This window comes from Rana temporaria, chromosome 4 (assembly GCF_905171775.1).
Source record: "Rana temporaria chromosome 4, aRanTem1.1, whole genome shotgun sequence".
NCBI classification, from domain to species: domain Eukaryota; kingdom Metazoa; phylum Chordata; class Amphibia; order Anura; family Ranidae; genus Rana; species Rana temporaria.
Genome location: NC_053492.1, coordinates 409,402,763 through 409,418,357, shown reverse-complemented (window position 1 = coordinate 409,418,357; position 15,595 = coordinate 409,402,763). Strand labels below are relative to the sequence as shown.

Here is a 15,595-nt window from a genome sequence, read left to right as displayed (position 1 = left end):
CAGAAGCCAAGCCGACGAGGGACCTGCAGGAGGAGGAGAGATTTATACCTCCCAGACTCCTCCTACAAATCCAGGCTAGCCTGCGACCAGCCTTCTGACATATATATATATATATATATATATATATATATATATATATATATATATATATATAGTATAGTATGCCAGGCATACTAGCTCATTATTCCTTTGTCTTACAGGTTTTTTTATTTTTTTTGGGGGGGGGGGGGGGATTGGAGGTTTACAACCTCTTTAAGCTTTGCATAAAGCCCACCCACCTATCTTTCAGATGCCAGAGCCTCTATTTTTAACCAAATGTCTGGCATTTGCCCGGTGATTGACAAACGCTGACGATAACCATTAAAAGGGATGCTACTTAAAGCCCAATTGAACCCTCTTGCTTTTTTAGGCCGCATAAACTGTAAAAAAAATACGCTGACTATAACTTTGTTATTTAGCTGCTAAGGAATGATTAAAGTACTTTGTGCTGACATCACATAGGAGAGTCAAACCGCTGTTTGTCACACTGCTCTGACCAACAGTGCTCTTGCTTCATGAGCAGCACTGTTAAAGTGAGCAATGTTCATAGTATTGGTGTTAAACCACTGGAATAGAAGGGGTTGCCGCATTGTCTTTTGGAGTAGCACCTGGACTTTCCACCATGTACAGTCAGCACAGGGTATTGTATGTAGCTGCAGCACTTAGCAGCTATAAAAAAAGTAAAAGTAGAAGCATATTTATTACTTTACCTATAGCTTGGCTGCATTACAGTAAATACATCAGGAGGGCTCAATTGGGCTATAATCTTCACTCAGAAAAGCCAGAAGTCAATGAAGCATGTAGAGCCTGGGCCTACGTTCCATAAGGAGACATAGGCATAAAGGTATTAATTTAAGACAATTACAGGGAACGGCAGATAGCATTAGGTCCCCAAAGTGTTTCTCCCTTAACTCTTTTAATAATTTTTTATTGAAATTTTTTAAAGAATACAATGTGCTACTGCAATCAGATCTTAAAAACATGTTTCAAACCAAATCAGGTTTACGTAAACTCCTTGTTGTACATTATTCAGTAAGTTTTATTTTGGATGATCCTCTCCTTTATCTTATTCTAGACAAGTGATATATTTGTAATATTTATTTGCCTAAAGGTCATTATCTACAAAAGTTGGATGTGGTTCTTCTATTTTGGGAAAGACCTAAACGAGTGGTTCACATTTCCACAGATATGGGAATATTAATATGCATCAATTATTTGTATTAGTAGTGCTTGCATCTTTGCATTTATGAATACCAACAACTACATGAGAGTGCAAATAGTGAATGGACCAGCAATGTTCATCGACCAGAGCTTGGATTCGACCCTGGAAAGATCCTTTTTGTTATCTGATTTGGGGGAGGAATTGGTGCAGGTGGGGGTAAAGCCTGCACCTAGTCTCTCCACAGTGATGCCGCCTCACACTCACCCCTCCACGGCCTCCTCAGCTTCTCCTCCCGGCCAACTTGATCCGCCTCCTGTCCTTATTGGCCAGAGGGAGAAGCCAGAAGACAATATTGAATATTAATTTGCTATTGTCACAGGTGGGTGGTTGCGCCCCTAGCAAAACCTTTTTCAAGATAATTACAGCCTCAGGCTCTAATCATGTGACTTGAAAAAAATAACTTATACAAAATGGTGCCCTGCAGGGGGGCGGCGCCCCTGTGCCCCTAATGGACCGGCCCACTCCTGGTAATACCCCTTTCACATGTTGCGGACTCTGTCATGCAGATCTGCCTGCTCAGCGGGGGAACTGCCTGCTGATCCCCACTGAGCAGGAGTATGACAGCTCCGAGTCCGATGCGCTGATGCAAAATACCATCTGATTCGATCTGCCAAATGGATAGGGAATGGGATCCCCATTCGTCTGTTTTTAGTGGACCGGATTGGATCAGATGCAGGCAGGAATAAACACACACATGTCTATTTACATAAGCATCTCCATAGAGAACATTAGGTGGTCCGATTGGGCCTGCATGCAAAACAGACAGGCAGACCCAATTGGTCTGCTTGTGTGAAAGGGGCTTAAGGCCTTGTTGACATAGGACATCCAAAGCGTAACTTTACAGGGATGCACAGGTGAACCGTACATATTGGTGCAGGTAGTACCATTCATGTCATTTGGGATGTAGCAACTGCACAAGCAGAGCTGTTGCTCCCAATTTAACATACATGTAGGTCCACATGCATGGCCCAGAGCTCACACTGTCTGCGTTCGGGGTCGTGTACCCACACCCGCACAGATGTCAGATTGGGAACAGCAGCTATGCCTGTTTAGCAGTTGCACCCTTATTTACATAAATGGGACTGCTTGTTCAAAGAAGCATGGAACACATGTGCATCCCTGTGCGGGGAAACATACTCCTCCATGAGCGTACACTTTAGTATGCCACATATGAACAATGCTTTAGTAGTAATTTAGTACGTTGTGTTGTATTTATGTGTACTATTAATAATGTTAGTGTAGTTTTGTGAAAACAGTTATATGATGAACATTTGCACAATTACTGTGGGGCCCAAAAAAATCAGTAGCACTTTTTTTTTATCTACAGGTACTTTCAGAAAATGTCTAGTTTGAGGTGTCTTTTCAAATTCTGAAAGCTGTAGGTGAAAAATGGTAACCTCCGGATTTTTAGAGTAAACTGTTTTTTATTTACAGTTTTGTGTACCTTCAGTTTTCAACATTTCACAAAAAGGTGCAATTTAAAACAGGGCTTGACAAATTTGCTTGGAATCTAGGAGCTAGCTAAAAAAGTTAGGAGCCTGGAACGCGCCCCGTTCCGCCGAGCTCGCGTGCAGAAGCGACCGCATACGTGAGTAGCACCCGCATATGAAAGCAGTGTTCAAACTAGGGTTGTCCCGATACCAATACTAGTATCGGTATCGGGACCGATACCGAGTATTTGCGCTAGTACTTGTACTCGCGCAAATACTCCCGATACCTGGTAGAATACTTTTTTTTGTCACATCGAGCGGGCTGGTGAGCGGGTGCATATAGGAGGCGTATAGCGGCAGCTGAGAAGGGGTGGAGAGAGCCGGCAACGATCATCCTATATTGCTGTGTGTTACTGTTTTTGTTTCCTCCCCTCGAGCGGGCTGGTGGGCGGGTGCATATAGGAGGCATATAGCGGCAGCTGAGAAGGGTTGGAGAGAGCCGGCAACGATCATCCTATATTGCTGTGTGTTACTGTTTTTGTTTCCTCCCCTCGAGCGGGCTGGTGCGCGGGTGCATAGAGAAGGCATATAGCGGCAGCTGAGAAGGGGTGGAGAGAGCCGGCAACGATCATCCTATATTGCTGTGTTACTGTTTTTGTTTACTCCCCTCGAGCGGGCTGGTGGGCGGGTGCATATAGGAGGCGTATAGCGGCAGCTGAGAAGGGGTGGACACTGGAGAGAGAGCAGCAAAGATCCTCCTAATGGTTTCACCTCGAGCGGGTGCATAGAGGGGGCGGAGAGCAGCAGCTGAGAAGGGGTGGAGAGAGCGCCAAAGATCATCCAATTGGTATGCGTTTTCCTCACCTCGTGCTGCTAAATGATGAGAGGGGTGGAGAGTGGGCAAGAGAGAGGGAGGAGAGTGGGAGGAGAGCAGGACGAACATCGTAGCAGCAGGCAGCCCTCGCCGAGCAAGTAAGATTGTAGAGAGTGAGACAGTGATAAGTGATTCAAGCTGAATGAATAGTAATACTGAGTGTCTAGTCTACAGTAGTGCACAGTCACAGTTGCAAGCTATGTGTAGTTGCCACTGCCAGAAGTAGTCACTGTCACTGCATTGCATGTTCTTTCTGTGTCACTCAGTATGGAGTCACATAAAAAACAGAGCTTTATCAATTGTACTTTAGGAATGTAGTTGTATTCTAATTTCTAAATATTAATAATGTTATTCATGTAAAAGAAATTGATCAATTTATGTAAATAATTTGTAATACTTTAGAAACTTTTTTTTTAAAGCAAAGTTCAGTTTTGATAAGCTCAGCAAGCCTGGCCCAGGGGGAGGGGGGCTGCCTTTCTCTCATGACTAAGTAAGAAGATAAGAATTAAGTTAAGACAGTGCCACCCGCTGACAGTTATTCTGTATTACACCTATAGTACCTAATTGAAGTTTAAAATGCAATGTTAAAAAAGCAGCATTTTTTTTTTTTTTTGCATTGACTAATTTCCATCTTGCAAAATAGTAACCCCAATGAATTTTTTTGCCATCTGTAAAGGGGCATTCTTCCCACTGATCACCAATGTAATGGGCATTCTTACCACCGACCACCAATGTAATAGGCATTCTTCCCACCGACCACCAATGTAATAGGCATTCTTCCCACCGACCACCAATGTAATAGGCATTCTTTTTTTTTTTTTTTTTTTTTTTTCCAAATGTATTTATTTATTTATTAAACAAATATAAATAATCAGGAATATTAACATGTACAATGCATTTCACAAGGCTGTCAAAATCACATTTCTTGTACAAAGGAAAGCAAACATTAATAATAATGCATTTATTCCAGTCTTGTAAAGATTAAGAAATATCTAGTTCATATAGAAATTGAAGATCCTCTGAAGGGGAGGGGAACTGACCCCACCCGAGTCCTTGAACGAGGGATCAAGGAATCAATCAGAGAGGCGAATGTGGTTAGGGACCCTATGTCAAAAAAAAAGAAAAAAAGATTGCGTAGGAGACCATCGCCAATCCCATTCTCAAAAAGTCCACCCCTGATGGGAACTACACTGTGGACGGGAAGGTAATCGTGGTATCAACCCAAAGGTTAGGGTTGGCATGGTCCTTGAGCTCGTAGGGTCCCCCTGATATAAACCCTGGGTAAAAGTCAGCCATATCATGAAGAGGAAAAGAGAGAGAGAAGAGAGAAAAAAAAAAAAAAAAAAAAAAAGGGGGGGGGGGGGGACGCCCTGCACTTGGGTGAACTAAACATATAGGATCATCATCCTTAGAGGTACATTTCCACGATAGCGTCTACTGAAGTTTGAGCCCCATACTCAAATTCATACCCATTTATAAAGAAAGCTGAAGCGCAAGGAGGGGGGGGGGGGAATCAGGAAGAAACGGATGTACTTTTATTCAGCGTTTAAGTATTATTAATTGGGGTCTGCTGAATTAGGTTGTTAGAGGGAGCAAGCGGAGCTCCCTTGGATAAAGATTCCCTGTATTGCGTCCAGCACCCCCAAGTATATCTAAATTTCTCAGCCCTATCCTTTGCTTGATGAATGATCCGTTCCATTTCCTCAATTTTAATGACCCTATTGTGCCATTCACCTATCGTGGGAGGTTGTGGATCCTTCCATCGCACAGGGATGCACTGAGAAGCTGCATGTAATAGGCATTCTTCCCACCGACCACCAATGTAATAGGCATTCTTCCCACCGACCACCAATGTGATGGGCATTCTTCCCACCGACCACCAATGTAAGAGGCATTCTTTTCACTGATCATCACCAATGTAAGGAACATTCTTCCTACTGACCACCAATTATGTAAGGGACATTCTTCTCACTGTCACATAACATTTAAAAAAAGTATCGGTATTCGGTATCGGCGAGTACATGAAAAAAAGTATCGGTACTTGTACTCGGCCCTAAAAAAGTGGTATCGGGACAACCCTAGTTCAAACCACACATGTGAGGTATCGCCACGATTGGTAGAGCGAGAGCAATAATTCTAGCCCTAGACCACAGCCATAGGCTTGCGCTGCTGTCAATCACATCCAATGACGCGGCGCGCCAGGGGCAGGGCCGAGTGATACAGTGAGCGGCAATAGCCGGCTGTATCACGGGAGCGTGCCGGGAGGAACTCAACACCATGCGAGCTCGCTTGCATTAAGGTGTTGAGTCCTTGCGGGGGGAGCTGAGACAGCCGCCAGAAGACCAGGTTCGGGGACACTCTGTGCAAAATGAGCTGCACAGTGGAGGTAAGTATAACATGTTTGTTATTTAAAAAAAATATATATTTAACTTTACAACCCCTTTAAAGTGGTTAAGTACTTTTTCATGACAAAGAGGGACTTTGCAATTACAATTCATCTGACCACTCTTCATAACATTCTGGAGTATATGCAAATTGCCATAATAAAAACTGAGGCAGCAGACTGTAAAAATTAATATTTGTGTCATTCTCAAAACTTTTGGCCATGATTGTAGTTTGATATCTGCTTGGAGTTCTGAATTAAAAATTGTTTTAAATGTTTCACCCTTCGGAAAGGGTCATTGTTGGCAGAATAAAATGAAAACGATACCAATCCAGATACAAATTAAGAGGGGATTGTATATTTTTCAGAAAGTGTGACGAGAGCCCTACAGCACAGAAAGATAAAAGGACATTAACAGGCAACAAAAAAAGCGTGAATTTTCCATTTACAGGATTAAACAGTCTTCTCTATATTTATTTCATCTTAGGAGGAAATAATACAGCACCAAGTTTACAGTATACCCAGCCTAGTTTTAAGCCGCTGTTTCCTTCGGATGTTCGAAAAGAAGAAATAGCATAGACAAGCTTATAAGATTTGAAGGAAATTGTGCTAGTAGGAAAAGCCGGGGAGGGAAGAAGAGGCAATAGGAGCATTAATTGTGAAATGCTATCTCAATGCTGTAAGCAGCAGGCTATACATCCGTTGCAATATGAAATCCATAAGCCAACACTACAAGATATAACTCAAGGAATAGTTTGTCAGCATCAGCAGTTTTATCTAATAAGTAATAATGTGATTTATGTCCCTAGGCTCAGCTCTGGCTTACTGTTTTTCTCTGCTTCCTGAGCTAAGGAGCTTGTCATATCACCAGGTATCTACAGTCATCTGACCGACGTGAAGTGGATAATGTTTTTGAGTTATAGACATGTTGGTGCAATGTCTGAGAAAGGTGATAGGGAGGGGTAATGAAGGCTACATGTAAGCAGGGGCGGACTGACCATTGGGACTTTCAGGCACTGTCCGAGGGCCCCATGCCACTAGGGGGCCCCATCAGGGTTGCCAGGCTCAATAAAACCAGGGACAGTATGTAAAAATCTGTGTTTTTTTTTTACATCTGTCCCTGCTATGTCTTAAACCCACATGCTTTTGATATGAAAATCCTGAGATTTTAGCTGCACTGCCTCCTGGCATGGTGGCCATCTGTAAGCCCAGGGGCCCCATAAACTTCTATTGCCCGGGTGTCCCATGTGTTGTCCGTCCACCCTTGCATGCAAGTCCTAATTGTCAAAAGCAATCAGCATGCCCGATGAACCAAGGACAGCAGCTTCAACCTTGATAGAACAATATTAAATGATCTGAGCAAGATAGGAAAACCTGTACTGAAAGAACATGGAGGCTGCCCATGCCAGCCTTTCTTTCTGAAAATATCTGACTGGCTGTTATGCTGAACCAGTGGCTTCAGTCCTTCCTAAGGCACTGACCTGGAACAAGTTTGCAGATCAGGAGTTCGGATCTAAGGCCCCGTACACACGACCGAGTTTCTCGGCAGAATTCAGCCAGAAACTCGGTCGTGTGTACACTTTTCAGCGAGGAACCCGTCGAGGAACTCGTCGGGCCGAAAAGAGAACATGTTCTCTATTTCCTCGTTGTTCAATGAGGAAAGTCGGCCCGCCGAGCTCCTCGGCGGCTTCCACACTGAACTCGCCGAGGAACTCGATGTGTTTGGCACGTCGAGTTCCTCGGTCGTGTGTATGGGGCCTAATACTGGCTTTCTAATTTGCCTTTTTTGTTCTTGGTGATGGAACAGAGAATATTAGACCCAGAAACAGTCACGTAGGAAGTATTCTTAGCCTAGGTTCACACTAATGTGATTCGGACAGGAATCACACTGCATCCCTGTTCAACTCACATGCGATTCTTTGCAGTGCAATTTGATTCATTTTGTATGGCTCAAATCGAACCACTCCTGCATGAAAAATGTGCATGCACCTTTTTTTTGCTGCGCTGGGTTCCTCCAGTGAGCACCCACAAGATCCGATTCAGCCAATTACACTGCGTTTTCCCACCTGTGTCGTTAACTTAAGGCCGAGTACTCACGAGCAAACATGTCCGATGAAACCGGTCCGCGGACCGTTTTCATCGGACATGTCTGCCCGGGGACTGCCCGGGGACTTCTGTTCGATGGCTATACACACCATCGAACAGAGGTCCGCGCGTAAACAATACGCGGGGCGTGTCCGCGGTGTCGCCGCGTCGATGACGCGGTGTTGCCGCGACAATGACGCGGCGACGTGGGCGGCCCGCCTTTAAAATGCTTCCACGCATGCGTTGAAGTCATTCGACGCATGCGAGGGATGGCGGGCGGCAGGACATGTACGGTAGGTCTGTACAGACGACCGTACATGTCCGGGCGGACAGGTTTCCAGCGGACTGTTTTAAAGCAAGTCCAGGAAACAGTTGTCCGCTGGAAACCTGTCCGATCCGCCCGAAAATGGTCCGCTCGGGCCAACACACGGCCAAACATGTCTGCTGAAACTGGTCCGCAGCGGTTCACACAAATGGAATGCAATTGTTATTTCTGTGCGGGACACACACACACTGTGAATCCTGCATCGCATCAGTGTGAACAGAGACTCAAAGAGAGGTCATCAATGGCAGCTCCTTTTACTCTTCACAGACGTTTCCTGTAAAAAAGGTGTTCCGTGCATCCCACTAATGTCAACTGGGATGCAGCAGCTGCACAGACATGGCCACTGCTCCCAATTGGACATCCTTGTGGGTACAGCGTGTGTCTCTGCATGTACAGTGTGTGTGTTTTGGGACACGCACTCACATGCATGTCAAATTCGGAGCAGTGGTTGTGCTTTTTCAGGGAACGCCTGCTAAAAATGACTTTAACCACTTCCATACAGGGCACGTATACACCTTCCCGCCCAAGCCAATTTTCAGCTTTCAGCACTGTCGCACTTTGAATGGCAATTGCGCGGTCATGCTACACTGTACCCAAACAAAATTGGCGTCCTTTTTTACCCACAAATAGAGCTTTCTTTTGGTGGTATTTGATCACCTCTGCGATTTTTTTTTTTGCGCAACAACTAAAAAAAGACCGAAAATTTTGAAAAAAATTACGTTTTTATTTTTTTCTGTAATTTTTTGTAAATAAGTACGTTTTCTCTTTCAATTACGGGCACTGATATGGTGGCACTGATGGGCACAGATGAGATGGCACTGATGGACATCGACGAGGTAGTACTGACGGGCACAGATGAGGTGGCACTGATTGGCGGCGCTGGTATGCGGCACTGATGGGCACACATAGGCGGCACTCATGGGCACACATAGGCGGCACTGATGGGCACTCATGGGCAGCGCTGATGGGCACTCATGGGCGGCACTGATGGGCACTCATGGGCGGCACAGATGGGCACTGTGGGGTGGCACTTATGGGTGGCACAGATGGGCACTGTGGGGTGGCACAGATGGGCACTGTGGGGTGGCACTGATGGACACTGTGGGGTGGCACTGATGGACACTGTGGGGCGGCACTGATGGACACTGTGGGGCGGCACTGATTTACTTGTTGCCAGTCAGTGCCCATTTGTGGGCACTGATTGGCATCTTTTTTTTTTTTTTCCCAGACCTTTTTTTTTTTTTTTTTCAGACTTTTTTTTTTTGGACTTTTTTTGCCCCTTTTTTTTTTAGTTTTGCCCTTCCTTAGTGGGCATCCCTGGTGGTCCATGTGGCGATCCGAGGGGGGGCTGCGCTGATAAACAATCAGTGCGAACCCCCCCTGTCAGGAGAGCCGCCGATCGTCTCTCCTCTACTCGCGTCTGTCAGACGCGAGTGAGGAAGAGCCGTCAACGGCTCTTCCTGTTTACATCGTGATCAGCAGTGGTTGGACACGGCTGATCACGTGGTAAAGAGTCTCCGTGAGAGACTCTTTACCGAGATCGGTGTTGCGGGGTGTCAGACTGACACCCCGCAACAACGATCGCCGCGATGCGCGCCCCCGGGGGTGCGCAGCGGCTAAGAATCCTGAGGACGTCATATGACGTCCAGTCAGGATTCTACAACCACTTTGCCGACGTCAATTTGTCATTGGCGGGCGGCAAGTGGATATATACAATTCATGATACATTAGTGTGATGGTCAGTACGAAGAATGTTCCTTATACTTGTGTTCATTGGGGAGAATTACATACAGATAGCTAAAAAGATCAATGGTGTCAGTGGGAACTTATCTGAGAGGCTAAAATTGCTCATTGCTCAAGGAACCCCTAGCAACCTCTGGAGGAACCTTAGGGTTCCATGGGACACTGGTTGAGAAACCCTGGCTTAAAGTGGTTGTAAAGTCAAAATATTCACTTTCAATGTAATTGTGCATTTCATCCTTGTAAACCGATTGACATTTTATATTTTTTTCCTTACCTGCCTGCTTCTGAAGTTACAGCTAGATTGACGAGTGGGGACGCGTACCGCGCATGCGCCGGATCCCCGTTAAATTCGGCAAGCAGAGCCTCTGCCGGCTAAAAATCTGTTTATGTCGGGGCTGCGTCATTTCCTTATGGTGACGTCAGCCCCGACATCCCGCGATACTTCTATTAAGAAGCTGAGCCTTGACCCCATGTGACTCGCTACGTCGGAGGGGTTGTGGAGAGACGCGGCTCGGCTTCAGGAAATCATGCGCACGCGCGGGATTATAGCCACAGCTACATACTGAGGGCGGAAATATATCACTGTATAGGCATGGAAGACAGCAGTAGAAATGGCGGCGGGGAGGTACAAGCAGGAGTGTTCACAAAAACGTATATTGAAACAAGTAAGACGTTTTTTTTGGCATACTATATATGTAACTTTGATTGAAAATACCTAACTTAAGCTATATATGGCGATTTAGTAATTACATGTTTGAGTTTACTACCGCTTTAACAGATCGCTATGAAAGCATTTACTTACAAACATTAGACTTTTTAATACTACTTATGCCGCGTACACACGATCGGACATGCCGACAATAAAACCGTGGATTTTTTTGTGACGGAATGTGGCTCAAACTTGTGTTGCATACACACAAATATGTTCAGGTGTTTTTAACTAGCCTTGCAGGATAAATGCTTTTGCATGTGTGTGCTTTAATCTGTTTTGTACTGTCTTTGGTCTTATAGCAGAACCATCTTAGATGTAAAGCATTTTTTAGGGTGTGCCCACCAAGTATGTTTTTGTATGTTGTATAGACCCTGACCGGATCTCTTAGGCTGGAGCACCCCTCCCCCTCCTCAATACCTCTTATTAGTGACCACCAATGCATAGGAGGAATCCCTTCAGTTCTCCCATATAGAGGAGTTTATCTCCCATGGTTGAGACACAGGTTTCTTGATTCTATTACTAGGTTAGGACCCACTAATCCGGGGTACTTTGTCGCACAAAGGCCCCTTTCACACGGGGCGGATCATTACTGATCCGCCTACGTATGCTCAGCGGGGATCACTCTGTTGATCCCAGCTGAGCCGGCGGATAACAGGGCGGTCCCCGCACACTGTGCAGGGACCGCCCTGTTTTTTCTCCGCTCTCCCATAGTATGTCCGTGTTCATCCGATCCAATCCGCAGACGGAAGGAGAAATAGGGTTTTCTTCCGTCTGCAGAATCAGATCATTACGAAGGCGGACGAGATCGGGCGTCAGCGGATGTTCATCCGCTGACACCCGCAATCTCATAGGGACCAATGGCTCTTTTTCATCCGCAAACGGATGGATGAAAAAGCGGACATACGGTCCGCAGGTGTGAAAGAGGCCTAAGTGGGCTTCGCACTATATGACCATATAGCGTGACCAAACCCCCGTATTTTTGAATATGTTCAGGTGTTTTCAACTAGCCTTGCAGGATAAATGTCATTTTTGCATGTGTGTGCTGTAATCTGTTTTGTACCGTCTTTGATCTTATAGCAGCACCATCTTAGATGTAAAGCATTTTTTAGGGTGCGCCCCCCAAGTATGTTTTTGCATACACACGGTCACACAAATGTCGGAAATTCCGACCGTCAAGAACGCGGTGACCTACAACACTACAACAAGCTGAAAAATAAAGTCCAATGATTCCGAGCATGCACACGATCATACACACGATCGGAATTTCCGACAAGAACTTTTGTTGTCGGAAAAATTGAGAACCAGTTCTCAAACATTTGTTGTCGGAAATTCCGACAGCAAATGTCCAATGGAGCCTACACAAGGTTGGAATATCCAACCAAAAGCTCACATCGAACATTTTTTTGTCAGAAATTCCGATCGTGTGTACGTGGCATTAAAGTGGTTGTAAGGGCAGAAGGTTTTTTTTTTATCTTAAAGCGGGGGTTCACCCAAAAATACATTTTTAACATTACATTCAGCCGAGTTATCTTAATGACAATCGGCTGTTTGTTTTTTTTCGTACATACCGTATATTCACTGCCGCTTTCGGGTATGTCTTCTGCGTTACTGGGCGTTCCTATCTGATTGACAGGCTTCCGACCGTCGCATACAGCGCGTCACGAGTTGCTGAAAGAAGCCGAACATCGGTGCGTCTCTATACGGCGCCTGCGCACCGACGTTCGGCTTCTTTCGGCAACTCGTAACGCGCAGTATGCGACGGTCGGAAGCCTGTCAATCAATTAGGAACGCCCAGTCCCGCAGAAGACATACCCGGAAGCGGCGGTGAAAATACGGTATGTACGGAACAAAAAAAAAAAAAACAGCCGACTGTCATTAGGACAACTCGGCTGAATGTAATGTTAAAAATGTATTTTTTGGGTGAACCTCCGCTTTAATGCATAGAATGTGCAGCATTCCCCCTCAGTCTCCCTAATACCTCCCTGATCCACATCTCGATCCATCAATGTTGAACGAGAGACACGGCTGCCCGGGACTCTCCCTTCTTATTGGCTGAGACAGGGGCACTCAACAGGAGGGAGGGGCCTGGAGTGCTGAAGATGGACCCCAAAAGAGGAGGACCTGGGCTGCTCTGTGCAAATCCACTGCCCAGGGCAGGCAAGTATAATATATGTTTGTTATTTTTAAAAAACAAAAAAAATGAGACTTTAGTATCACTTTAAGCTTCACATCAGATTAAGTACACTTCTCTTCCAGCAGGTGTGCTTTGGTAGACGTGGGGCTTGCTGAGAGTAGCACAGTAAAAAACAAGTAGGGTGCATGTAAGTGCCCTGTATTCATAAGCCCTCACTGTGCACAGAATATAATGTGAGCACATGCGTTGTAAGCAAGAGAAAGAACGGTTTTGCTGAGCCTCCATGTCCTCGGGTGCCGTGAACAAATATATCAATCAATACTCAATTGCTCTACTCAAGCAACACAAGCCCTATGATCAGTGCATAACAGACAGCTTCCTAAAAAATAACATAACAATAAAAATTCTTACAGCAAATTGAAAAACATTTTAAATGCATTATGTCTCCATGATGCCAATCAACCTTACAGCAGAAAATAATAAATAGATTATTACAGGTTTTGCAGGCACCATGCTTGGAACATCCTGTATTTCTAGATGTCAGATACAAATCGGCATGTTCAGTGTGTATTTATTAAGCATGACACGACCAGCTCTTGTTGATTTTTCCTCAGACTGAAATCATTTGTTCCAGTCACAACTACTCAAGAGCAAATTTGTTAAAGAATGTTCCCTGCAGCATAGCACTGCCCTTTAATCTAGAAGATATTTTAGGTCCATCACAAATTAAAAAACCTTGAGCCTTTAGAACCACTTTAAGTAAACCTCTTACCTATCCCATATGGGTAAAGCAGAGATTCAATCTAATCATCTACCAAAAAACAAATACCGTATATACTCGAGTATAAGCCAAGGCCCTAATTTACCACAAAAAAACTGGGAAAACGTATTGACGTATAAGCCTAGGGTGAGAATGCAGCAGCTAGTGTAAGCGGAAAAGAGGGTCAACGATGGCCATTTGCAGCTTCACTGTGCCCATTTGCACGCCTCATGGGCAAAGAAAAGACACCCAGTGATGCAGTAATTTCCTCAATGCGGGTAATATAATTGTGGACTTTATTCTTCTCCGCATTTAGTTTCTGTACACGTTCCTCTATTTGTTGTTTCAGCTGCTGTAGTTCATTTTTAACTTCCTTAGCAATTTATTTTTCTGTAGAATCTTCCCCAGGGACACCAGATTCCAACCATCTACTTAACACATGGGCATGCCTGTAGTGTACCTGTATTCTTGTTGGGTCGCGGACGTCCATTTTTCAATAGTCATGGCTTCCTCCTGGTCCCGTTCCGTGATAGGCGTTTGACACAGTGTTTCTGCTACCGCCTATCACGGAGGTCCTCTTATCCTCGGACTCAGTTTCCCAGCAGACACTGTGTTCAGTGTTCCGCCAATAACGGACCTTCTTTCATCTTTGGACAAGAGGAGGTCCATGATAGGCGGAACACTGAACACAGTGTCTGCTGGGAAAGTCAGAGAATGAGAGGACCTCCGTGATAGTAGGCGGTAGCGGAACACAGTGTCAAACGCCTATCACGGGCCAGGAGGAAGTCACGACTTTTGAAAAATGGACGCCCGCAACCCGACAGGTACACTGACTCGAGTATAAGCCGAGGGGGCTATTTTTAGCCCTAAAAAAAGGGCTGAAAAACTTGACTTATACTCGAGTATATACGGTAATCACTTTTGGGTATACTGTCCCAATCACAGATGTACTAACAAGTATATTTATTACTGCAACAGATTTAATGCTGATTTTATATGCTTATCATACATTCTTCTAACACATTTAGAATGAAAATAAAATCCCTGTGAATTTTGTGTAAAAGACATACCAAATCAGTGCAGTTTTCATCTTTTCCCTTTTCACATGGTCGTGATGAAACTGGCTTGATATTATCCATGCCTGAGCAGGAAGGTTCTTCCACTTCAATTTTTGCCCCACAGTCTCTTGTGGAACATGGAGAGCCATTATTTAATTCACATCCTTCATCAAGTGCTTGACTATTCCTGTAATAAAACAATATTTATTCCTTTATCACCTTTATGCATATATGATGTTAAAAGGTTACTTTTAACAGCTCTTTTTATAATTCATTTATAAAGGTCTTTAATTAACAGCTTCGGATGGCCAGAGGTTCGTTAACACTATGTATAGGTTGCCTTGCAAACTATACTTATCAAGTATATTTTGAGGAAGAGATGAACAACATTCACTAGCTGAGACCCTAAACATCAGGTATTTTTCTGCCCCGAATACACTGACTATTTACAATGGTACTTTATTCTTAAAATATATACATTAATACAGAGAGTGAACTAAGGCTATTATGGACTTTCATGGTACTGTACAAAGGCTTGACAAACAAGGAATAGATATAAAGGTAACATTTGTATTCCAAAAACTAGGGTTGTCCCGATACCGATACTAGAGTTGGTATCGGTCCTGATACAGAGTATTTGTAGGTTTACTTGTACTCTTGCATATTCTCCCGATGCCTAAACCGATAGCTGCTTTATTGAAAGCCACACAGGGAGATTGGAGATTATAACTTCCCCCGTGGCCACCCCGATTGTTCCTAAGTGTCCCCTGTATCATCTTCTAGCTCCCCTCTGTATCCTTCTCTGTGCTCCTCCATGGGTTCCTCTGCCC

The 15,595-nt window shown here is 44.6% G+C and overlaps 1 protein-coding gene across 1 annotated transcript in view; it reads right to left on the bottom strand.

Annotated features, from left to right (window-relative positions):
* The window catches only part of APLF (aprataxin and PNKP like factor), a gene marked incomplete at its 3' end in the record, with an annotated part of 257,052 nt that overhangs the window by 119,946 nt on the left and 121,511 nt on the right, over positions 1 to 15,595 (bottom strand). Inside the window, 1 exon segment of the mRNA XM_040351267.1 lies at positions 14,778 to 14,952. Within this exon segment, the coding sequence (XP_040207201.1) occupies positions 14,778 to 14,952 (175 nt within the window).